At 45.4% G+C, this 25,624-nt stretch overlaps 3 protein-coding genes across 13 annotated transcripts in view; all 3 read left to right on the top strand.

Moving 5' to 3' along the window:
• Positions 1–1,730: 1,730 nt before the first annotated feature.
• On the top strand, positions 1,731–7,837 carry ccs (copper chaperone for superoxide dismutase). The gene is made up of 8 exons (XM_071523542.1): positions 1,731–1,859; positions 2,202–2,274; positions 2,937–3,074; positions 3,369–3,543; positions 5,087–5,147; positions 5,562–5,639; positions 5,859–5,962; positions 6,249–7,837. Exons 1-8 carry the CDS (start codon positions 1,731–1,733, stop codon positions 6,406–6,408), a joined length of 918 nt encoding a protein of 305 aa, XP_071379643.1. The 3' UTR covers positions 6,409–7,837.
• Positions 7,838–8,401: 564 nt separating this feature from the next.
• rbm14b (RNA binding motif protein 14b) lies at positions 8,402–19,563 on the top strand. Of its 3 annotated transcripts, none has more exons than XR_011695527.1 (5): positions 8,402–8,435; positions 10,367–10,719; positions 11,282–12,344; positions 12,871–16,355; positions 18,691–19,563. XR_011695527.1 is itself a non-coding variant. In XM_071523498.1 (4 exons), exons 2-4 carry the CDS (start codon positions 10,371–10,373, stop codon positions 13,172–13,174), a joined length of 1,737 nt encoding a protein of 578 aa, XP_071379599.1. In that variant the 5' UTR covers positions 8,402–8,435; positions 10,367–10,370; the 3' UTR covers positions 13,175–16,538. The 3 variants fall into 3 exon arrangements, 1 of the variants encoding a protein (XP_071379599.1); XR_011695526.1 differs by having other exon boundaries at positions 11,261–12,344; XM_071523498.1 differs by lacking the exon at positions 18,691–19,563 and having other exon boundaries at positions 11,261–12,344; positions 12,871–16,538.
• actn3b (actinin alpha 3b) overlaps positions 12,165–25,624 on the top strand; it is a 49,944-nt gene continuing 36,484 nt past the window's right edge. For 7 of the 9 annotated variants that reach the window (XM_071523495.1, XM_071523494.1, XM_071523489.1 and 4 more), the window contains exon 1: positions 20,265–20,586. In XM_071523495.1, the coding sequence (XP_071379596.1) occupies positions 20,455–20,586 (132 nt within the window). In that variant the 5' untranslated portion in view covers positions 20,265–20,454. Of the gene's footprint in view, positions 12,174–20,264; positions 20,587–25,624 lie in introns of those variants that run through there. The other 2 variants (XM_071523496.1, XM_071523490.1) reach the window with 2 other exon arrangements.

Raw genomic sequence — 25,624 nt, 5'->3', positions numbered from 1 at the left:
AGAGAGCAGAGCACACACACATAAAATACAGTGCTTATGTCTTTTCAGCCTGAGTGCGTTTGTGTACACTTGTATTTGTGTGTGTGTGTGTGTGTAACAGTAGCACACACAGGCCCGGTGTTGCTGGAGTGACACTGGACACTCACAAATCCTGTGGACACGTTACTGAGCGCAGGGTCAAAGGTCAACGCCAACACGCCAACAGGTACAGAAAGACCTGTGTTCTAACAGAGTCTCTCTGTAAATCACCGGCCTCCCCGTATCATGTTGATGTAATGACCGTAGGTTTTCCTGTATCAGATGGAAGGGAACACACACACACAAACACAAACACACACCCCAAACACACACACACACACACGTACACCAGCGTGTGTGTGTGCCATTCTGTACATATTATTATTGGCGCAGAGTCCAGAGAGATTTTATTTTAGTTTGCAGCGCAGCCTAGATATAATGCCACATCACGCTCATCTATATCCTGCTATCAAGAGGTATGACTGGGACGTATAGAGAACACACACACACACACACACACACACACTGCTCTCCCCTGAGCCTCTGTACTTTGAAAATCTGGGTGGCAGTTATCATCTTAGCGGTGGTCTCCCATATACTGAAAATGCAGTGCTTTAATCTGCAGATCAACTTGGTAACAATAATCTATATGCAGATAATGAAATTGAAAGCGAGGCTGCCACACAGAAAGCAATTACCATTACTGCCTACAATCTTCATAGTGCTCCACTTTTATCCATAGGCTACAGTTTCCCCCTCCTCCCCCAGTCTGCCCCCATTCAAAACTGACTGTAATGTTTCTGTTATATTCCTATAAGCAGGTATAGTGTTTCTCAATGGTGGCCTGTTTTTATCTCCTATGGTATCACTGTACTATTCCTATAATATTCCTATAGGGATGCATAGTATGTCAGTGGTACTCAGTATTGCAGTTTAATCTCATTGTACTTTATGGTATTTTTATCTAGTATAGTATCACTATAGTATTCCTATAGGGGCTTAAAGTGAGTCTACGGTACTTACTAAACTTACTGTATAGATCTTTTTCATAAGGGGTTGCTTGAATGGTTTTCTGCTCTTTATACTCCTTTTCTACTGTTGTTACATCTTGTATTGTACTTCACTATATTTTAAATCACATCCATTAAGAATACAGATTTTGTGGGTTCACAATATGCATCAGAAACTGGACCAGTGTGAATTAGCCAATTGTGGAGCCATTCACAGTGAAGCAAAGAAGAGAAGAATAATCTGTCTTTACATTATTTTGTAATTTCTAAATTTTCCAATTAAAAGATTCGAGTTTGTCTGTCCTCTCTCCTGTCAGAATTGCATGGGAAAGATCACAGCTAACAATGCTGTCTTTTCTAAAAAAAAAAATAACTCAGTAACTTTTACTCAGTCTTTGAGTAGGCTATATTTTAAATGAGCTACTTTTTACTTTTGCTTAAGTAAATGATAGTCATGCAGTTCGGGACAAAATCATATCTAACAATAAAAAATATTCTCAGATTTGCGTCTGAGAGACAAAATCTCATCATGTGGGGGTCCGTGGCCCTAATGTGGACTAAATTAGGGGTCCTTGATATGAAAAAAGGTTGAGAATCACCGCTCTAGACTCCTCCACATGGGAAACCCGTTGCAGTGACAGAAACCCGACACCGGGCGGCAGCACCGGTCAAAACGCACGGGCATGCACGGACCTCACAAACATGGCGTCGCCCATCGCCAGGCTTGTTTCCGTGTCTAGAAAAGTGGGAAGTTGTCTAATAAACTCTGTTTTCATCACCCAGGCGGCGGCGGTGCGCGTCCCCAAAATGGACACGGGCAGAGAAACCAAGGTTTGACGCAGATATATTCATGTTTTCGGTTCATGTCATGCTGTGTCATGGCTCACTCTGTCAGTAACAATGCTGTCAAAACAATACCATGCCTTCTGCTGCTGCTGTTGTGATGTTCATGTAGCTAAATACGCATGGTTAACATACATTTTACTGCGGTACCGTTAATGTTTAGAATGACTAACTGCAGTATTGTTGCGCTACACAGTATAATAATAGATAACAGATAATGTTACAGATATACATACTGCCACTTATCGACATGATGCTGGTCAGTAGCTACAGGTTGTCAGGTTGTTACATGTGTTTTTGTTTCATAACAGCCTACTTTCTCCTCCTCAGCTGGAGTTTGCAGTACAGATGACATGTGAGAGCTGTGCAGATACAGTTAGAGCGGCACTGGAGGGTAGACCAGGTAAAAAGACATATTAGTCCAGTTCCTAGTATTTGACATAGCAGAGGATCGCAGCGTACAATATCAGTTAGATCTTATCTGTCATGTGGTTATTATGAGTGCCCATGGTTATTGGACTTGGAGATGCAAATCAGATCAAATCAAATCAAATCATTATTCACTGCACTTTACGCTTTACACTTCCCAAAACAAAGCTACTGCATGTCATGTTAGGCTACAGGTTGAAAAGGAGAAAACTGCATTGTCATGGTGTGTTTGCGCAGATTCAAGATAACCACAGGGCCTTCAAAAGTCAGAAAAAGACTTAAATTATCCAAATTTAGGGCCTTAAAGAAGTATTAAAGTATTAAAAGTATAGTCGATATTATTTTTCACAATGCAGTTTCTTTGTGCTTCATGTCCACACTTAGATGAATACAGAAGAGAGTTAGTTGTACAATAGACCAATGATCCCAAGAAAGTTAATATTAAATTCAATTCCAGGTAGCATTAAAAAGGTCTTAAAAAGTCTTTTATTTGGGTTTCTGAAACCCATAGATACCCTGATGTTGTTCTGCCTCATTTGTTGGTGTGTATGTCAGCATATTTGTGTGTTTCTGTCTCTCTGTCCACCTGCATGTGTGTCTGTTAATGTGTGTGTCTGTGTATGTTAATGTGTGCAGGAGTGAAGTCGGTCAGCATCGATGTGGGGAAGGAGGAGGTGTTGGTGGAGTCCGCTCTGACCAGCGCAGAGGTGCAGGCTCTGATAGAAAGCACTGGGCGCAGGGCCGTACTGAAGGGCATCGGAGGACCGGAGCAAGGTGAGGAACCACAGGAAGTGTGTGTGTGTGTGTGTGCTTGTATTTCTGTTCAAAGGATGAATCTTGGGTAAAAGAACAGTCTATTACTTATTAATTCTGACTATTTAAACTCAATATGGAATCCTAACATGCATTTTAATTCATGGAGGAACAACAAAATTTTGCCTAGGATGTGACGAATGTCTAGCGCCCATGCAGCTGCAAGGGATTCAGTGTCTTGCTCAAGGACACTTCAGCAGGGCGGCTGCTTGCTGCCACAGGCTTGAACAGGGTGTCGCTGTATCTCTGTGACAGACCTGGGTGCAGCGGTGGCCATGCTGGCCGGTGTGGGTGCAGTCCAGGGGGTGGTGCGCTTCCTCCAGCTGTCCGAGGAGCGCTGCCTGATAGACGGGACCATCGACGGCCTGGAGCCCGGGCCCCACGGCCTCCACGTCCACACCCTGGGCGACCTCACACAGGACTGCCTCAGGTGGGACACACACCACTGTTTCTAAAAATATACCTGTCTTATCCGCCTAAATCACAAAGCCGTAGATTCACCTTGTTTGCCCAAATGACATTCTGGTGTCAGGTACGGTCACTTCTCCACCCACAGAGAGTGACAAATTCAAACTTAAAGGAATAGTTCACCCAAAATTTTAAATTGTGTCATCATCTACTCACCCAGTTTGTTAGTCCATATAAGACATAGGGAGTTTGCCAGCACCACTCCGTAGCAGCCTTCTCCAAAACAACTGAATTCAGTGGGGACCGGTTCTTTAGCGTTCCAAAAACATTTTAAAAAATACCATAAAGTTACTCCATGATAATAGTTATAATAATTCAAGTCTTCTGAAGCCAAACGATCACACAGTGAGTGGAAAAGCCAGATATTTACACCAGTATAGTTGCCTCATTTGGATCTAGCGTTACCGTTTTGGTCTTTGGTCTGTTTCCTAGCTGTTGCAGCTTCTCTCCCCAGCGTCAATATTTAAAAAATTATCAGAGTGAGAAGTCTTCCCTGATGGTTCAGCATAAGTCTCAGTAGGCAGGCATCATTGCGGAATACAGAATTAAAAAGAGAATTACCTCTTCTCTGCTATGAACAGAGGTATGTGATTAATAATTTACATGTATAGTGTAGCCTGTTACTTTATCGCTCCTGTAAATTACTGAGGGGGCGTGTTGTTCCCGTCAGATTTCAGAATGCATCTACTGCACAGAGTAGGCAATTTGAAATTTATAAATCATATACAGATATGATTTATATATGATTTACCACCAAGCAGGCTGGTGGAAAAAAAAAGACTATTCTGCGTGATGGGGATGCTTTTGTGTGTTTTTATTGCATCCTTTATCTTGTCTTGTTCTGTGCTTTATGTCTCTTTATTGTCTCACCGCATTGAATTTTCCAATGTGGCATACATGGTATAATAAAGTTTATGTAAGTCATTTTTAACTCGCCAACGTTTGATCTTTGTCCTCTCTCATCTCGTTGGGATAAAGCATCACAGACCGGCCAGGTTGGTAAACATGAGCATGCTATGTGCAGTTTACTGATGTCACTTTACAGGATTTCTGCAAATCCTGTAGCGGTTACCTCTGGCTGCCAACATGAGAATTTGGCTAGTGCAGCTTTAACCAAAGGAACGCTCTTTGTTTTGGCCCTCTGCCCTGTGGTCGGCCCCCATGTGGCAAGACTGTAGTTTGTTTTGGTGAACCTTGTTCCTCAGGGTGTAGTATAGTTTACTCTACAGTATTTGGCCCCGGGTTGAACAAGCTGAAGTTTAAAAATGCCAGGCAACAACATGCAAAACGATTTATTGTCTCAAAGGAAATCCAGCTTGCAAGGGCAGCACAGAAAACAGCATCATACACAACAAACGACACATTCAACAGCAAACCCAGACTATTGACCGTTGTATGAAATTGACCCTGCAAGATATCTTATTTCTATTTACATATGAATAAATAACATTTCATTTTCTACCAGAAAAAGGAAGAATGTCTTTTTGACATTATATCTTTTACAGCTGTGGAGAGCACTATAATCCCTTTGGAAGACAACATGGCGGACCAGGAGACTCTGAACGGGTACGGCCAAATCTACTTCTTAGAGCACTGTAAAAGACAATTTATGGTAAAAAAAAAAGAAAACATTTATGGTACAGCTTCCTTGCTACATGCTCTGGATCAGAATGTATGTATGATTATTTAGAAATATGAACAAGTATATAATATCTTCTATTAAAACAATGAGTACAATCTGCAAGCAGCGTTTCACGAAATCATTCCTGAGATATAATTACATTTCAAAAGAGGTCAAATGTAAGATGTGAGGACCAAATTTGGCCCATAGTTACATTTTCAGTACAACTGTGAAGCAGTATTTTCCGGTTTTGATGTTATATAATGTGTCTAGTGTATTTCTGGCTATGCATCAGTGTTATTTAAACAGTGTGTGTGTGTGATGTCGTTATGTTTAATTCTCACATCATTTTTGTACAGCATGTAGGCGATTTGGGGAATATTGTTGCTGGACCAGATGGCAGAGCCTCATTTAGACTAGAAGACCCTCAGCTAAAGGTAACACACATGCACACACACACACACACACACACACACACACTCACACACACCGCCACATTTGACACTAGTGGTTAAGTCAGGTGACCATACTGACTTCCACTTAGGCTTAGGAAGCAAAGCACTCGTAAATCTGCACCTAATTTCTAAAACACCTTGAGACTGTGGGTTTTAATTTCCTCTTGACCGATCCCTTGCCCCCCCCCCCCCCCGCTGCAGGTATGGGATGTGATTGGTCGATCGCTGGTGGTGGACGCATGCGAGGATGACCTGGGTCGAGGCGGACACCCCCTCTCCACACAGACCGGAAACTCTGGGGACAGGTGGGGTCACGGAAATTAGGAGAGAGAGGTTGAGGCTGAGGCGATAGGAGAGGTGGGAGATGTAGTCCGTGCCAATAATGCATTTGATTTCAGCTCCTGTAGACGTATTTATTTTATTTTATATTTATCTAGCCAGGATATTATCGAGATTTTAAGTCTTTTTCAAGAGAGACCTGGTCAAGAAAGGTAAGATCATGATAAAGATGAAGGTTGCAGACAAAAAAGGCTGTAGTCAAATGTTGTTCCTCATTCATCCATTTTTCCGTCTCTTCCTCTCTCCCTGTAGGCTGGCCTGCGGGATCATCGCTCGATCGGCGGGCCTTTTCCAAAACCCCAAGCAGATTTGCGCGTGCGACGGGATCACGCTGTGGGAGGAGCGAGACAGGCCGATCGCCGGGAAGGGACGGAGCAAGGCCAACGCAGAGATGCCTGCAGCACACCTCTGAACCCCCCCCCCCGGGGATGAAAAGAGGGTGTCAAAGAGAAATGGAGAGGGGACGTTTGTTGACAGAGGGTCAGAAAGGGAGAGAGAGGGAGACAAAGCACTGAAGAAGAAGATGTTGCCAGACAGCTGGGCAAACGACCAAAGAAAAGTGTCCTTATTCTTGAATTTTTTTCCACTGATACTATGAAATGCATTTGCTCTCTGCCCCAGCTTCCTTTGTGGATTATAAAAGCACTTAAGCAGATTATAACACAGTTTGGGACTTTGCGAACGCTCCGATTAGCTAGATGGTGTCCATTAATATTGTTTTATGTACAGTATAACCAGACGCCTGACACAGCTTGTTTCATCGCCATCTATATTGATGCGGCAGGAAGATTTGAGCAATCCGTTTGAGTTAAACACTGGCATGTAATCTGTGGCTTGAATAAATGGGCTTCAAGCTGCCATTAAAATGTCCAAGTTAATTATCCAGACTCCTGAAAAGAATAAGGAGTAAAAATTCATCCCTGATGTTAGTAACCACAAAATCCACCCTCCTATTCTCACATAAGGCACCGGATAATTCGTAACATCCAGTGGGAAGCTGCACCACACTATTATTGTATTTGAACTACATCCATTCCTGCCCTAGTCTGTTCTTTTTAAATCCATAAGGTGGTGTGAGCGACTTGGGTAAGAGAGGTTAGAGAGAGCAGAGAGAGAGATAGAGAGAGAGAGAGAGAGAGAGAGAGAGAGAGAGAGAGAGAGTCAAATTCCAGCCCAAAGAGAAAGGGCAAGAGGGGGTAAAAGCGAGCGAGGGGCGAGCCTCAAAGGATTGCATGGTCAGCTGTCTTTCCAACATGGAGTTTCAGTGTAGGATTCCCCCATCGTTGCCGCGGCAGCAGCCACCTTCAGCGCCACACAATACAGCAAACAGAAACCTTCTTGGACATCTTACGCTATCGATCCTCTATCGACTTTTATTGTCAGAATTTAAATCTGGGCACGACGGTGAAAGTATAATTGGATAATGTGTGAAACTTCTACCTGCTGACACTTGTTGATATTTTTTCTTCCTTGATGAAGAGATCAATATTGGGACGTCGTGTAATTGTATTGCTATGCGACAGTGTAATATTCACTAAGTTTTGCATTGATTTGCAAATTGAGCGTCTGTCTTGTCCCGGTGAAGCCTGAATAAGCTTATTGAACTTTCCTCCAAATGTGCAGTCAGTGTCCGTTCCATTTCAAAGTATACAGACTTCATCACCAGGAATGATTTTGCATTTGAAGAGTTCCACCATCTTAAAAAAAAAAGACACCCACTCTCCTATATTGATTGATTGATTTTATTTGACAGATTTTAAAATATATATAAGTTTGACAGCCTTTAGGCCACAACCACACGCACATGTAGTGAAATTGTATTGTATGTGATTGAATTTAACACTCAATAAAGTAATAAAAAAAGACTTGTTTCCATTGTGGTCCTCGTGTTTGACTGCTGGCAGCACATTATGGGTTTAGTATTGAAGTCAGGAATCATTTTCAGACATTTACTTATAAAATAAAGCATTTTTTTATGACTGAATCATTTAAGTTTTTCAAATATTGCCTCATGAATTCCAGGAAGCAACATTCCCCCCCCAAACGAATACATACAATTGAAACCCATGCACTGTGCTATGCTCTGTACTAGCTGAAGAACCGTGTCACAGCGTTTCATCAACCTCCATAATTACATTTACTCACTTGTTGCTTCCCCCCCTCTATTCAAACGCAGTTACCCTTTGACCCCTGCGGCTTTGCGCTACCCATTATGCTTCCAGTATCTCTTTTAATGTATTAAACGGGCATTGTGTACGTACTGTGTGTGTGTGTGTGTGTGTGTGCGCGCGCTTGAGTCATTTCATGTGTCATTTTGTGAGGATTCAGCAGCATCCTCTGGGTGCAGCACCCTCCCCCTCCGCAGCCTCTCGAGCAGAATGCCCGACATTCTAACAAACGGAAGCAGGCGCTACCATTTTGAAACACAGCACCGCTTAGGTAAGATGGTAGATCCTCTTTTTTTTCGCCCTTTCTTCACTATTATTCTCATTCGAACCGTAAGGGACACGCTTAATTGTGATTTGTGTTAATGCTCAGGTTTGTGTTTGAGTGATAAAAGACCGATGGACTGTGTCGTCGCGCTGGAATCACTCGGTGTTGCACTGTATTCATTCCTGTGCGGAAAAAAAATGTGATTGTCCGTTGTTACATTGTATCGATCCCGTGTCTTTTTGTTCTCGGTTTTGCTATTGGAGCGAGTATGAATAATCCTTCTTGAATGTTACAGTGTGTATTAAATGTTTATGTATCATTTTAGACTAAAATGTTCGCCTCGGGTCTTGTTTTGTTGGGACACACAAGCGAAACCAAGCATCCCCGCTCGCCATTCATATTCACGGGAAACATGTGGACAAAACATTTAGCCGTTAAACGAGCGTAACTCGTGTTTTTTCGCCCTCTTTGTGCCTGGAAATGGCTTGAGCAGGGAAATATGTTTACTCAGCTCCGTGCTGCGTCATCAGAAAACCAGCTTTCCCCTGGTGATGCCTCAGATGAACCCAGTTTCAATGCAGCAGCCATATGCAATGCACACTCAAGCAAACAGCTAGCTGCTGATTTAACTTGTTTCCTATATGAATATCATCCCCAGCTTTGTGTGCGTGTTGCGCCGAGCGCAGCCGCCCGGGCTAAAGCCTAAACCAGAAAATAGAAATGTCATTCTCTGGTGTCGTGTTCCACTTTGCCCTTTGGTTTACAGCCAGACGTTTAGGTCATTCAGGAAGAGAAAAGGTGTTGACCGACCTGTTGGAGCACTGTGCAGTTTGACCTGCAGATTAGAGGCTGGTGGGGAAATACTTGCTGGAGATTTAGGGCAACTGTGCAACGAAAAGGGGCCATTCTGTTTCATGGCATTCTTGAAATTCTTCTTATCACCGTATTTGTCATGGGAATTGATATACAGGGATCCATTAGAAAATTATCTGTGTAAGTAATTGTGTGCTTAAATGTGCTACACTTACATAATCCATTATTTATTGCTCTCACTTGCCAGACTTGGTGCAAAATGCGCTTTTTCCCCTGGCTGTCTGCTGTGTATGACTGTGACTCATATGACTATTGTTCAGATGAATGGAAAGCCAAGGTCTGTTCTTGAATACAATAAAAATCCCCCATCAAAAAAGTGCATTTACTCTATGATTGAGGCTGGATTTATCCTTTCACTACTGTTGTTCCTGGAGTAGCGATGATCTTATCCCTGAGATTCCAGTGGGACCCCCCCCCCCCCCTCTGATTTTGCATAATCTGAGTTAATCTGGGTTTATCATGTGTGAGTAGCCAGCTCACAGCTCGCAAAGATGTGGTCTGTGTGGTATTTAATTTGTGAAATTAGAGCTTTAATCTGGCTGGTTATTCATGCACTCAGATCCCTTATCAAGAGTGCAATATTTATTACTGCAATTTACAAATAAGATGTGCAGAATGTCTTTTTCTTAGAGTGAAAGATGGAGGCTTTACTAAAGTTATTCTACTGCTCTGCTGAATCCCTAGATTTGCATGTTGGAGAAATGGAGAAAGTCTTTATGCAAACTTAGCCTTTCCATAGTGTCAGCAACACCCCTCCCCCACAGACAATGTTAAGCACCGAACTAGGAGTTATATAGAAAATGCTGTGTCAGCTATGTCCACATGTTTTGCAATTCCACCCCAATATTCAGCAAAGACACTGCAACATGACTCTTTGTCCGTGTCGTGCAGCCCTCCCCCTCTCCCCTTACCATGCAGACTGCTATAGAGCCTAAGGTGTGGCGTTGTCTGCGCTCAGTCGTTACAACTGTGACAGCAGATAGTTGCATCCTGTAGTTTATCTCCTCGCTTATCTCTCACTGCAGTCGAACTCATCCCTTCCTCGCTCCTCTGTGTCTCTGCAGCGCCATGGACAAGAGCAACACAGTGAAGCTCTTTGTGGGGAACTTGGCGTTGGACACCACCCAGGAGGAGCTGTCGGCCATCTTCGAGGCTTACGGCCAGGTGGTTAGCTGCAGTGTGCTGCGACAGTTTGCCTTTGTCCACCTGCAGGGCGAGGGCGCCGCCGAGCGCGCCATCCGGGAGCTCAATGGACGCGAGTTTCGTGGACGGAATTTGGTGGTGGAGGAGTCGCGGGGCAGGCCGCTGCACTCCACCAAGGTGTTTGTGGGTAATCTGAGTGGGATGTGCACCACCGAAGACCTCCAGGAGCTGTTCCAGACCTTCGGGAAAGTTCTGGAGTGCGACAAGGTCAAAGGTGAGGCAGGACTGCGAGTGACATAGTGAGTTGTTGGCTGCATTTGAATTGGTTTAAAATGGTCCACTTGCTCCCAAGTTGTCCTCAAATTCACTAATATTGTAGAGCTAGTCTATGAGAGAAGATTGAATTTGACAGTCTTGATCCAATAGAGTTGTTGAGAGGTTGGAGGGCCTAAGAGTGCCTGTAAATGTTCTACATAGGTTTAATAGCTTTGCCACGTGACATGTGATATACCAGTGTAGAGTTCTCAGTGCCGAGAACAAGATCCACTCCCACTCCCATACTGTAAAGACATAGCATGCAAAGCAAACAAACAAAAATATATGATTCACCTATAAACTCTCCCTGTAATCTATTAATATTTGATGACAACATTGATTCAATTCAAATTCAAAGATCTATTTCTCAGTGCCACAATTGGACAAAGTGGTTCCTTTATGGCTGCATTCATACTTTAATGTAGAGTAATAAGGAGTATGAGTGTGTGCCTGTGGCATGCCGCTGTGATCCTAACTGTTGTCCCTGCGCTCAATGACAGCCAGGCATTCCTCTTCCGCAGGCTATGCCTTCGTTCACATGGAAAACAAGGAGGACGCGCTCCAGGCCATCGAGGCCCTGCACGGCACCTCCTTCAAGGGCCGCCCTCTGTCCGTGGAGCTGTCCAAGGTCCAGCCCAGCAAGCAGACGCCCACGGGGAAAATCCCCTGCGTGAGTTGTGGGAAGCAGGGTCACTACGCTGGGGAGTGCCCAGTGGGGAAACCCTCCCTGGAGCAGTACCAGAGTCAGGCGGCCGTTCTGGCTGCCGCCGCCGCCGCGGCCGCCGGCCTGCCGCTACAGGTCCAACAAAGCGTGCACAATTCAGTCTACAACACCTCCACGTTTGATCCCACCTATGCGGCTCTGACCGGGCTCACCACTGGCACACGCACCGACGGCAACCCGGTGAACCCGGCTGTTTACGGTGCCCTCGCCAGCCAGGTGTACGGTGCCAACGTTGCCAATCAGCTCTACGGATCGGTGGCCAATCAGGCGGCTCTGACATCAGGCGCCACGCAGATGTACAGCTCGATGACCCCTAACATCTATGGCCAGGTCGCAGCTACTCCTGCTGCGGCGGCGGCCGCCGCTGCAGCCGCTGCCTACAGCACTCCGGTTTACACCCCGACTATGGCCAATCACCCAGTCTATTTGGCCGCCGCTCCTGGAATAGAAATGCCAACAGCAGCCGCAGCAGTCAACCCAGCCTACACCGTATCTCCAGCGATATATGGCGCCGCCGCGCCGGCCTATGCCCATATAGGCGCCATGGGAGCAGCGGCAGCAATGGGAGCGACGGACCCTACGACAGCCATCTTTGAGGCAGCCAGGCAGGCGCATTACTTTGCCCAGGGCCAGCAGGTTCTGGCCGAGCAGCAGACGGTAGCCGCCGCGGCAGCGGCGGCGGCGGCCAAGTCAGGCGAGAGAGACCGCAGTCCCCTTCGGAGGTCGGCGCCGCTGCTACCCGACCCGGTGATGAAGCCATTCATGTACCAGAGAGCCAAGCCGCGCCGGCCCCTGCTCCCCACGCCGGCCGGCCGAGCAGCAGAAGAGGCAGTGGAGGCCGCAGAGGACCCCATGGCCAGGTAGGAGATGGCCTCCGATTCCCTACCTGTCTCCCTCTCTACTTTTCAACTAAGTAAACAAAAAATACTAAAGTTGAGTAGAATTCCCACACCAACAACCCTAATGTGTGGTTTCTGCTAACTTCAGGGATCAAATTTTTCAGGTTTTTACGGGCTCATTTCTCATGGCAGATTCATGTTTTCCTGCGTTTTCCCTGCTTTTTGTTTACTTGGCCACATCCTTGTTACTCCCTCTGTGTTGCCAAGTACCACCATGAATGCCCTCGCTGTCCTCCTTCCTCTGCTGTCCTTCCCTCTCACTCCCAAGTAACTGTGGATGACTAATAGTACTACTAGTACTCGGTAATCTCCCTGTAGCTCTCATACCTATAAATCCTTTTCTCTGTCTCTCTCCTTCCCTTTCCTGGAACTATGTGGTGCACAACCGTAATGCGCTCCTACCTAAACCCTCCTCTCTCTGTCCCTCCCCCTAACCCGTCTGTCTCCCCTCTTCCCCCCCCCCCCACCTGTTCCTCCCATCTCCCAGGTACTACGCAGAGTACTACCAGCAGCTGCAGCAGTACCCCCAGTTCCAGTATGCCTACCCGCCCCCCAGCGCGGTCACAGCCCTCCCCGGCATGCCGACCGTGCCCACTGTCTCCGCGATGTCCGCCCAGCCGGTAGCCACGCTGGACGCCCTCAGGCCAGTGGTCCCCACCGCTGCGGCAGTGGCAGCCGCCATGGCCGCGCCCAGGGTGTATGAGCCGCCGTTGCCGCCGCCCACGCGCAAGGAGGCCATCCTCCGCCGCCCCGAACTCTCCCTTCACACGCCTGAGCCCCCCTTCCGATAGTCGCACACAACTCTCTGCCCTCCCCCCCCCTCCTCCCCTCCCTCGCGACCCCGAATCCCCATCCCCGACCCATCACCTCTTCCTCCCCAAACCCCAATCTTGACCACCTTACAGCGGCTGTGTGTGTATGTGTGTGTTTGTGTGTGTATGTGTGTGTGTGTGTGTAGGGGCTCTAAGTGTGCTGGGTGGGGTTTGACATTGGTTTAACCTGCTTGAGGAGGGACTTTGATCAACTAACCTTGGTCCTGATCGCTCACACAGTGCAACCAAGACAGGAACAAATTGCTCTCATCTGTTGTACGGGCATTCTTAGTGCTTCTCCGTTTTACTTTTTTATCGTGCCAGTCAAGTCTCACACTTGTGCCAGTATTTGACTGACCAAGTCAGTCGGTTCATATGCCTTTATTTCCGCAAAACCAGTCATGATTTTCTAAGGCCAAATCTATGATAAAAGATTCATCAGCCATTCTCCTTAGGCCTAGATGATCAGTTAGGGCAGCTAATTTGAAACCTTTTTTGCCTTATGTTGAAGTGTTTAGATTTCTGATATGTTTACCTATCAGATGGGAAGTAAGATAAACATACATTGTGTACCGGTTGCATTGCATTGTGTCCAGCAGAACCAAGGTTGACGGGTGGGGTGGGGGTGGAAGTCTGTGTTGAATGTGATGCGACTGTAGCATGAGTGTGTGTGAATGAGAGAGAGAGAGAGATGTGCAGGCTCCTAAGCTGCGATGACCTTGCAGCACACAAATGCAGCAGCTAAGACTGCGCCTTGCAGAAAAACCGTAAAGCACACATATGCGTACTGTAATGTATGTTTGGATTTCTCTGACCCTTCCCTACCTCCACTGTAACTAAGACACTGAAAGACACTGCTTCACCTCTCTCTCTTTAACTACAGCTGCCTACCTCTCACAATGAATTTCAGTGGAGATAAACAGGCTCTATTCTATTCTACTCTACTCTATAAAGTTAATGCTTTGGTAAGCTTTCACCCAGTCAGCAGTTTATCTCCTGCCTCTCATAAAGGTTCAGCGTCAGCAGTTTGGAAAGGGAGGAGACACATTTTGGTGACATTGATTTCTGTATATAAATATATATATATATATAGTCCTACTGTATGTTCAGAGGCCTTTTTACATAGTGTATGTGTTTTGTTTGTTTTCGTGTAGTTTAAATGTAATGCAAGTCAACCTGGGGTGCAATGAATTGTAAATGGAAAACCCCTTGTATGACTACTGAATGAGCTGTTTACAAATAATCGTGCTACTTTAGACTGCATCCTATTTAGAATCATGATAATATGTGATGAGCTCAACTATGTGCCTATAAGCTTTGAGTGAAGTGCATTTAGCGGAGGGATCTCCCATTTTTTAAGTGCTTTTTACAGATTTCTTTTTAATGGTGTTGGACAGAGCTTAGTAATCGGCTATGAACAAAGCACAGTGGAGCTTTCTCATGGACTCCTGTACGGGATTTGTTTAATATCATAAGGTTTTAACAAAGCCACAAACCGGGCCTCGCCTGCCTGACAATTTCCTAATTAGCTACTGGTTCAAGCAGAACGCTAACGGCGATAGTACCAATGAAGTGAGAGATGGGCCAGTGTCTTCCAGTTACCCCAACTATCTTCCTTTTTCCATATACCAGACCTGCTGCAAATGGTAGTTACAAAAAATTCTTAGCATTTGTTTTAATGCAATTGCAGGATGAGATGGGTGGGGTTTACTGCATCAGGACAATTCGGTGAGTGTTACAAAAGCTGTCAGTCATAGAGGAGTATACTAAATTGACTTGCAAATACTTGTTTTATTGTCCTATGTGGCAAACCCCACCCATCTAGTACTCCAGGCAGTTTAAAACAATCGCTCAGAGTTATTTGCAAATACTATTTGTCCACGGTCTGATGCACACACAGACACACCCTCTTAAATCACCTTACTGCCTCGCTGTTTCCCCTTCCCCTCTCCCCCTGTGGTTTTTAGTGGTTAAGTGACTTTTGCATCTCACAATGTAATCTTTCTGTGTCGTATATACACACACACATACCAGTTGCATCCTTTGTAGAATTCTGTGGTTGCGAAATGTCTTGTTTGCCATGTCTGAGACCGTATTTTTTAGAGAAGTATTTTAATTTTGCCTTTTTTTAAGAAAAGACAAAAAGAAAAGTAAAAACCGGCATGCTTTTTATTGAGAATATGTATACTATACACACCATTATAATAAAGAATGTTTGGCTGACTACTGTGGTAAAAGAAAGCACAAGGGTTTGGACATTTCCCCTTCTTCTTGTTTACGTTTTTCTTCTCCACTTCCTGTTTCTCTTGTGTAAAATGACCACCAGACCCTTTTGACTGGGGACCCAGGGGGAGACAGGTGTAGATGCTGCCCCAGCTTTGCTCTCTTTGGTCAGGGTAAGTCTGGGTTGGTGCTCCTATCTCTCTCCAGCCTCTCAAACTGCAAACAAGCGAAATCTTTCACCGTGCATTGTATTACAACAGCTTCTTACTGGTATTCTTTGCTTTATTTGGGCCATACTGTCTGTGAGAGGACCAAAAGAGGATCTATTTGAAAGAACAGGAAATATATTTCAGTATTTAATTCTGGAAAATGTTCTGTCCATCATAAAATAAATACTGAAATATATTTCTTGAGTGCAATCCCTCTGTACAGATAACAGTCTGACAGCAGTGGCCTTTTTACAAATCGACCACAAGTGGCAAGAAAGCAACCATCTAACTTAAATTGATTTTCACGCAGGGAGGGCATCACACACACACACACACACACACACACGCAGTGAAATTACCCTGAGAGCTGGGGAGAGGCACACAGATAGAATGGCCTGGGTGCATTTTGATCTGTGGGGCAGTCCTGTGGCTGGGGGTTGAGGGGTGTGCGTCTGGTCTGGTCTCTCCTTACTCCACCAAAACCTCCCCGTGTGTCTCTGTGTCCACTCTACTTCTAGACCTGCATGTGTTTAATATCTGTGCTCTGCCGCCAAAAGCCCGTGACAGTCCAGCCCTGACTAACTATCTCAACTGAATTAGGTCACCGTGCCATCTGGAACGCCCACTGTGCATCCGTGCGTGAGCGTGGCGGCGCGAGCCAGGGGGAAGACTTTTAGCGTGTGACGCCAGTGCAGTGAGAACTTGTTCTCTCTCTCTCCACCATCAAGGTAAATGAAAAAATACAAAACAAAACAAAGCACTGCCCCCCCCACTCCCCCTTCCCCACCTGCCGCCCCTCCTCTGACTGTGCCTTGACCGAACACTCCTCCCTCCTCTCCTCCGCCATCACCACCTCCCCACCCCCTCCGTAGCTCTTCCTCTCCTGCAATGGCAGTGCCACACCTACAGCCTTGGGCTTCTCCTCAGTGTGTGTGGGGTGTGGGGGGGGGGGGCGGGGGCGGAGGGGCGGGGCTAGCAAACCCCCTCCACCAGACCAAGTGATCTGACTTGTCCTGTCTCGCATCAGCACAAGCGACGACTGACTGTGCCCTCTCTGTCTCACTGTCCCGCTGGTGTGTGTCTGTGTGTAGGGGGACTGAGGAAGTGTGTGTGTGCCTGTGCGTGTGACTGCTTTGTGTGATCAGAAGTGTGTGTGAGAGAGAGGGAGAGAGTATGGGTCATGTGTGTTTTTGTGTGGTGTTTCATTAATTGGTGTATTGAGGCTTGGCACATGCGGACTCCCCCCTCCCCTGCCCGCTAGTCAACTCCTCTCCACCGCCGTATTCGCCGCCCTCCCCCCTCCCCTCCCCTCCCCCCCTCCCTCCCTCCCTCCCTCCCTTCCCTCCTCTCCAAACCCTCCTCCTCCTCCTCAACCACCCCCCTTCCTCCCTTTGCGCCTCTCCTCTCCGCCGTTCACACACAGCGCTTTCCGCCGCCACCGCCGTCGCCATCTTGGATCTGGGTTCGTGGCTCTGGCTCGGACTCGACTTTCCCCCGAACCACCCACCTGACCCCCGACCCCCTTGTATTACCATAGAGACCCGGGCGTGACAATGGACAGTGTATGTGTGGTGGCCCGCCGCCGGACACAATAACATTACACAGAGACTTCAGTGTTGGACGAGTCGCTTTGCTAAACTGTGACTGCTGGGTTTGCTCTACATGGCTGTGACAGGGATCTCAACCTTGCTCTTAGTCTCACTCCCATTTTTCTCCATCAGATCTAAGCCGATAAACCAACCTCATGCTTTCGAGGTGAACAATGGCTAGTTTTCTAACCTTTGAGTCCCTCACAGCCTGTGCGCCTATCAGAAACGTCCTATAAGATAGGCCTAGGTATGAGGCCAGTCTGACCTGTAGATTCTCACCAATCTCAGGATTCCTATAGGACTTTTCTGGTATGGCAGCTCTATTCCTCTCATACTGGGATCAGCTGGACTGGCTGGATATGCGCTCTGACTGATGTGTGTGTATTATCTGTTAAGAATGTCCCTGTGTAAATGCGCACACACACACAAACGCACACAGGGGCGCACGCAGAGTGGACTGAGTTGTCCGGCATTTGCTCTGACAGCTGCGAGATGTGGTGTGGAGTCGAGACAGAAAGAGGGTGTGGCCTTCTGTCTGCCCAACCTGTCATACAAACAAAGGAAGGGAAGAAGAAGGAGGAGGAAAGGAGGGAAGGATGAATGGATAGATGAATTGATTGTAAGGTGAGTTGGTAGTGTAAAGGATCCTCTGTCCAACGCTGCTCCCTAACCTCACTATCCTGATCTTGGAGGACCATTGTGCTTATGTCTAATTTTTTGAACAACAGTGGGCTTGAAAGGGCTGCCATGACAGATATATTGGGCAATCGTGTAATTTAAACATGGCCTATTTATACTGGTTCCTTTTTTTTTTTTTACATAGATCCTGCTTCTCTTATGTGTCATCTTCCTGGATACACCCCACCTTTGTTCTCTAACAAAGTAGAATTCCACCAAAATTGACTTTTTTTTTTCTTATTGTTATTCTGGAAAAGTATATGGGGTTTTATTAGTCATGAGTTCCCAAGATAAAGGAAAATTCAATCTTGTGACAGCAACAAATTGCACTGCATGAGATGACAATTACGCAACTAAGAGACAATTTTAGTAGAATTCCCCTTTAAACAATGCACCTGCAGAATGAGTAGAAACAGGGATGAGTGCCTTTCTGGCCTCCACGATCAGGGCGTGGTGCTCAAATAGCCCCCCCCCCCCCCCCCCCCAAACCCCCCAGCTCCTCACTGAAGGTTTTTGGTGCTTGTGAGTGCGGGCCTCCTATGCTTGGGTGAATGCAGCCACGCATCTCTAAACTCCTGCTCTGTATTCACAGTCACACTCGTACTGACAGCCAAGCTCGCTGCAGCCTCCTCCCCCCTCCTCCTCACCCCGCCACCCACTCCCTCCTGCCTTCTGTGTTTTGGACAGCTGAAGATGTGCCGGCTGTGATCCAGATGCTCAAGCTCTATGTGCGCACATCTACGTATTGTGTTATTTTGATGGGATCCTGCAGGTTACATCTGTTATCGTGCTGCAGGTATCTGCTGAGATGTGCAGGCGTGTGCATCTGGAGCACAACCCCCTCTGCTGGTTTGAGCACAACCCATAGACCATATTGCCTTTGAGTTCGCAAACGGAGATTAGGTAGGTTTAACCCATACGAACATGACCATGACTATTCTAGCCTCACAAATGTATGAGCTACAGACATCATACTCTACTGCAGCTTCTCTACTGTCTTCAGATAAGCATGCTAGAAAGGTAGAGTTTTGTGGTTACCTTACACATTACCTCATCGACATGTTTAGTAGCCACCAGAGGCCAAGTCTGCCTTTAAGCGGTGGTTCTTTTTATTAGTAGGACTCCGCAAACACTTAGTGTGCAGCAGTGCATTATGGGTTCTCACTGACTGCTGCTGCACCTCACCATTTCATTATGTTTACAGTTATCACTTCCTCTCACTCATTCAATTCCCACAGCTCAGTAGTAGCACAGTAATGTAGACTACCTAATGGTAACTACACCTAGTTACACAGTAGCTAAGCTTCTCCAAGTAGGTTAATGGACCAAGCCAAGTGTAGTTACATTTAAATGCCAAGTAATTATGATATAAATCATTCTAGTTTCCAAAGACACCTCAACACCCTGTGCAGCAAGGGTAACTGAACTATGTGTTTCCTCTAGAGGAGAGAAATCTGGATCTGATCATTTCAAGGTCATTTGTTTCAGCACAAGATGGAAGGGGGTTTTAATTTGATGAATGTTAGATGAAATGTTTGAGAGTTGACATGCTTACTGTGAATGACAAATCCTGATATAACGGAAAATAATATTGTAGGCTTGTGTATGCATATATGCCTTTTCCTTGCATTTCTCAAAATGTCCTGAGGCGTTGTTCAGTCTGCATGAAAGTCACAAATAAATTAGTTTTTTTTCTCATAAAAAATGCCTGATTCTCTTTTATTCTAGTTGAATTTCTGCACTGTGACAAAAGCAATTTGCAATGCCATATATTTCCCCTGAGATACATTGTTAGGTAATTTGTAGTTCAATATATGCTAGTAAACAGTAAACAAAGAGCCTTAAACTACACATTGACTTACACATTTATTTTCAGCAGTGCAACAAGGTAGTTTTAGCTCCTATCAGTCATTGCAGTACATTAGTAGGCCCATGGCTACTTTTCTTGGAGGCTTGGATAGCTGTTTGCATATTGGAGAGCCTCACAAAGCATTTTTAAATGACTGTCAATCACACGTCAAATGTTTTTGGTGAATCGCAGAGCTAATTCTTTGATCCTGCTTTGTGGAACACCCCTCAAACTATCCCAGGCCTGGGTTTGCCATTGAGTGTCACTAACAGCAACAGGTGCATCGCACAAGCCATAAAAACCTCTCTGCAACGAGGAGGCGTGATTGACGTCCCTTCTCCCCAATCACAAGCCCGCCTGCCCTGCCCCGGCGCCAACAGCCCCGCCCTTCACACCTTTTTAGGGTCAGAACCCGATACTTAGGCTGTCGGATCCCATACTTATTGGCGTGCGGTCACGTGTGCCACTTTTGACCAGGAAAGGAGCACCGGCCAGCAGGGTCTTCTGGTAGTGGGAGCACCACCTCCGCACAGGCACCTCGCACCAGTGGAGTCTGGTCTCTGCAGCCCCTCTCTCTCTCCCCATAGCGAGACCTCTTGTCCCAAGGAGGTTCCTGCACTCACGGCCCAGACAGACGTCGTCGTCGTTGTTGATTAATTTTTCTTACTATAAGCTGAGGGGGACGTACGAAGTCCTGACAAAGGCGGCAAGATGACAGCTGTCGAAACCCAAATTAGTTACAACTCCTACACGATCCAACATGAAGAGCAGTACATGACTCAAGAGGACGATTGGGACAGGGACCTGCTGCTGGACCCCGCCTGGGAGAAGCAGCAGAGGAAGGTAGGTTGGATTTGGAAACTCAGGAGAACGGGGTTATTTGGTGCCACCGTGCGTAATTACGCACGGCTTGACCCATGCCCTTACATTATCAACGAGCGACTATTTATACATTAAACATGTCAGTGTGACAAATGGGTTGGTTGTCGGATAGAACGGGGCCCCTGATTGTGTATGTAAAGTGTAAAACAGCCCAAAACGAAACACCAGGGAGTTGCGTCTGGCTTGGCCATTAGTTGTCTTCGCACCTGGCACTCCAGTCCTGCTGGAAGCTGTGTGGGCAGATATTTTAGGTCGTGCAACTTTCTCAGTGTTGTCTTTCAGTTACCCCCGACTGCCTCGCGAAGACTGTCTAAATATACCCTGCCAGTCCTCAGCCCACATCTGAATGCTAAGCTATAAAATACATTGGAGTTTTGTCTGGGTTCATCACCATCAAACCCATCTGGAACAACTCAAAACTGAGAGGCCGGGGATGTAGTGGAAGGAGGGTTAAAAAAAAAAAAAAAAACTCACCTAAAGTTAGTTTATTAGCTACTGCAGAATAGAGTAGAGAATAGAGTTTACCCGCCATTTTAGTTTAACATATAGAGAGAGAGATATAAATTAACAGTATACATCATCGCAAGTGGAATCAAAGTGATGTAAAATATACAAGTATTGGTTATTTTAAGGGGGGGAAAAGCATACATTAACTATTACTTACTTATGTACTTAATTTGTGGTTCTGTAGGTGGTGGTTTACCTTATATCACCGACTGGAGGTCACAGTTTACGTCACCGATACAGGCCTAGCATACATCTAACACTGACACTAGCTCAAATTAAATCAAATGCAACTCATGTATGAATGCAGCCAATGGATTTTTATATATGCTAACTGTTGCATACTGTCTAACAATGTTAAATACCTGACTACGAAGGCAGAGGACGCGTCAAAATTGGACTTTTTACACACTTAAGCTAGCCCGGGGTGGTGTGAGGGGAGGAGGAGGCCAACCGTTGCCTTGGCGACCAGCTGGCCTTGTCGCGAGGACGAGCGGGACAGGTGCGTTTAATGAGCTGTCAGTGCTAAAAGTCAATGGACAGAGGTGACGTCTGCCGCACCTAAACTGAGACAGTCACCCCACCACAATAATAGTCAATACAGTCTTATGACTAGCATAAATGTTTACCTGACACACGCACAAGCTGACGTCCCCGTTGTCCCCGTTGTCGTCATTGTCTACCAATGAGATTTATTATCCTTCGCTGGCAGGCAGGTAGGTTTGTGCTGCTGGCTACTACTTGGTGGCCATGTTGGATATCCATTAGCAAAGAAATGACTGCAGTGCCTATTCTCAACCACAAGCTAATGAAGAACAAGCTGAAAATAGCTCCCAGGTAGATCATTTAGATCATTTATTATATAACTATATCTTAGAGTGGATTGTTTCCTTTTCAAATGCTATTATTTTACATACATGCTGCTATTTATACATTTTTCATAGTTTCATTCATATATTTACACTTAATACAATGTATTGTTGTAACTGTTGGCTATGTTATGTTTGATATCACCCCATTTGTTCTAGTCTTATTATATCCTATTTTTTCTTTGCTGTATCCTTTTATTGTACTGCTGCCACAGCCCCATTCCCCCACAAGGATCAGTGAAGTTTAATCTAATCTAATCTAATCTAATCTAATCTAAAAGCACCTAATCTGCATTACTGCGTTGCATTACAGCAGCACAACACAGTGTAATGGGCATGTTCAGATGGCACCGGTTCCCGTGAATCTGCAGAATTTATCAGTCTATGCAAAATGCGGCATGCCCCCCGCTTATAGAGCTGGAGCACTGCAGTTCGCTCTCAGTGTGACAAGCCTGAGAGACCTCAACAGATGGTGGCAGCCAGAGAGAGAGAGAGAGAGAGAGAGAGAGAGAGAGAGAGAGAGAGAGATGGCAAGGCTAGTAGATATACACCCGGGTTGGTTTCACAGACCCACAAATAAACATCTTCCTAAAAATACTTTTCAACTTGCTCTGCTCCACCTCCCCACCCTCCATTTCTCTCTCTCTCTCTTTCTCTCTCTCTCTCTCTCTCTCTCTCTCTCTCTCTCTCTCTCCTCCAGTCAGGTCCAACACTTCCTCTCTTGCCCTCGTTTCTGAACTGCCCCCCTCACACCTTCTCTCGCCGTCTGTTTTTCTTGTTTCTTGTCTTATTCCTTTCGGGAACAACTTTGGACTCTCTTTTTAAATTATGTGTCTGTTAATCTTTCTAATGTAAGACGATATAATCGGCCTTGAAAAATCCACACGGAGCAGCGCCTTTCTTTAGCGTTCACCTCTCAACCTCTCTGGGGAGTAGGTCACTATACTCCATTGCTCTCCTCGGCATGTAAAATACAGCTTAAGGAGCTGATATCAGTCCATAAATATAGACGGAGCATCATTTTGCGGTGTAATGAATATGAAAGAAAATCCCCGCACCACCTGTTCTCTCTCCCATCCTTGAGATTTCAGTGGAAAAATCTGCTCACTGCTTGACACAGTAATAAAGTGTTTGTCAACACACAGTGATGTTGAATCTGATACGAGACATTAGAAATAGAGTTTGTGTGTGTGTGTGTGTGCGTGTGTGTGTGTGTCGGTGCGCGTGTCTGAACTGTAAATTTCGACATTGGTGTATATCTGTCGTGATGAGACTCTTGTAGAGTGTTAGCTGATGATTCCTGACTCGGTTTGGAGAGGGAATTTCATTTAATAGGACCTGGCAACCGTTGTGTGAGATATTGCATCTAGCGTTGGCTGTCAGAAAGAACGAGATGCATATGAAAGGGAAGAGTGATGAGATCTGGCTGCATCCTTCGAGATATATCCTTTCCAACAAAGCGACTGTAATACTAGAGAGGGGAGGAAGTGCAGGGATGACAGTTCAAGTCAGTTTTATCTTTGCTCTGGTTACTCAAGGGTCTGTGTCTATTAGAGAGTAGAGAGAGAGATGCACAAGCCGGGGACAGAAGTGGATGTTTCCGTAAACTATCCAAGCGTATTGATGTCTGCTTCTCCCCGGTGCTGCCCCGACAGCTTAGAGAGGTCTTACTCGAGTACATCCACGTTGAGAAGGAGCGATCGCTGAATGAGGGATCAATAGCTGTTTAAAAGATTAACTCTCACAGCCGCAGACTGCTGTCACAAGGCCATCTATTCCTCTTAAGCACAATTAGAGTCTTTGCATGGCATACAATACTGTAAAAGCTTCATAAAATGACCTGCACGTATAATAGCATCCATACGTCATAGTTTAGCTACTTTTGGTGTTTACATAATACACTGAAATAGTTTGAATGCATCTTAATAACACACCATAAACAGTTGAGCGCTGTGGCTGAAGTCATCTCTGCTTCACATAGTCTGGGCGTTCAGCTGCTAACTGGCTAAGTGAATGACTGGCCGCACAGCGAAGCTTATGCTAGCACTAACCTATAAATACCCATTACATATGGCTATCAACAGCCTTATTGGCTCAGCTGACCTATTAGCCGCAGAGGATGGTGGGTGTTCTGTAGACGTACACACACACACACACACACACACACACACACACACACATAGGGCAAAGGCCGTCCCTCCTGTTCAAGTTGACGTTTGTCTCCGGAAGTGTAAAAATTGTCACCTTCTATCTTTGTCAGTTGTGATACTTGTGTGTGTTTTACACTATATCGCTTAAGTAGTAGGTAAACTGTGTAATCATGTCAATTAGTCTGACTGATGCATCAAGTCTTAGGCAGAGTGAGTGATCTTTTTAGCACAAGGCCTAATTATAAACATTTATTCCCAGCATTAATTATATAATCTTGTTGCATCCCAGTATTTTAAGCACTATGCTTTTCACACTTTTTTGTTATTTTTGTGCCTTTTCCCACACTTTTAAAAGGAGCCTTACAACGAAACTTTAATATTTTCGGAGACTTGAGTTCTTGTCGACTGCTTTCTATTCTATTCTATTCTATTCTATTCTATTCTATTCCGCAGGGTGTAAAATGAATGAAGTGGCCAAAGGATTGATCTTCATTAGCGTCAGGTGTTATAAAGTTATATACAGTAATGCGATATTTATCCGCTCAGGCTGATGTAGTATCTCCTCTGTGTGGGCGAGCTGAGATCTTGGGGTGCTGCGTAATCTAATCTATTCTGGTCTAATCTCATTTTGCACCTTAACAACTCAGCCAGTAGTGCGGCAGCCAGATGGGGTCACTGATCTCACCTCCCCTCTGACTCTCCTGGAAACAATGTCAAAACAATGTCGGCTCTTTCTCAGGAGATGTCGAAGTAGCGATATGCATTGGCTTTTGAAGTAAATCCAAAATGACGCATTGTAGTTCATCTTGTTCTTACACAAAATATCATAAGAGAGTAAAGTAAGCAGTTTTGCCAGCATCTCTTTCTTCACTAGATACAGATTATCTATAGCAGTAGCCTATTGTTGTTTGATGACAGAGATATTCCAGGTCCGTCCAAGTGCTTAAGACATTTAAGTCTTCAAGCCCCATATTCTCACCCATATTTTCACTGCGTTTGGTTGCACTGTTCCCATTTATTTATTGCGATTGTGTAGAAAAGGTGCATTGCAGCAATATTGATTGGATCCAGCATTGGTCTTTTGCCTTCTCTCACCCTCCTGAACCCTTCAACCAAAACTCTGTGACTTATAAAATGGGTTATAAAACACAGTATGCTTGAGATATGCATCAGGCTGAATATCAGTGTGACTGGAAATGCTGGTATCACATGTTACCATTGGTATTTATTCCCATTGGTATTTATTTCCATGATGATGCAGCATATTGGCCAAGTTGCTCCAACTTATCTCATGCAGTTAGTCCCGTTGACATTTCAGGTCTCTTTTAGAAGATGAAATGATTGAAGATGATGAAAGAAAAGACACTTTAGCCTAATTTGTCACTGAGCACTAGCTTGAAACCAGCTTTCCCTCCTTTCAATCCAAATTTTGACCATTACTGAGGAATTTGCAAATCCTAATTCCCCCTATATATA

This window comes from Centroberyx affinis, unplaced genomic scaffold, assembly GCF_046629955.1.
Source record: "Centroberyx affinis isolate AG114_WGS23_722 - 3 ecotype Tasmania unplaced genomic scaffold, CSIRO-AGI_Caff_v1 ptg001094l_1, whole genome shotgun sequence".
Lineage (NCBI taxonomy): Eukaryota > Metazoa > Chordata > Actinopteri > Beryciformes > Berycidae > Centroberyx > Centroberyx affinis.
This window is presented reverse-complemented; position numbering and strand designations above follow the sequence as displayed.

Excerpts from the sequence above, each read along its gene's own strand:
- ccs (XM_071523542.1), top strand. The coding sequence starts at position 1,731 with ATGGCGTCGCCCATCGCCAGGCTTGTTTCCGTGTCTAGAAAAGTGGGA. Across the intron at positions 1,860-2,201 it reads ACACGGGCAGAGAAACCAAG|CTGGAGTTTGCAGTACAGAT; the intron begins GTTTGACGCAGA and ends TCTCCTCCTCAG. Across the intron at positions 3,075-3,368 it reads CATCGGAGGACCGGAGCAAG|ACCTGGGTGCAGCGGTGGCC; the intron begins GTGAGGAACCAC and ends TCTCTGTGACAG.
- rbm14b (XM_071523498.1), top strand. The coding sequence starts at position 10,371 with ATGGACAAGAGCAACACAGTGAAGCTCTTTGTGGGGAACTTGGCGTTG. Across the intron at positions 10,720-11,260 it reads GGAGTGCGACAAGGTCAAAG|CCAGGCATTCCTCTTCCGCA; the intron begins GTGAGGCAGGAC and ends GCTCAATGACAG. Across the intron at positions 12,345-12,870 it reads GCAGAGGACCCCATGGCCAG|GTACTACGCAGAGTACTACC; the intron begins GTAGGAGATGGC and ends CCCATCTCCCAG.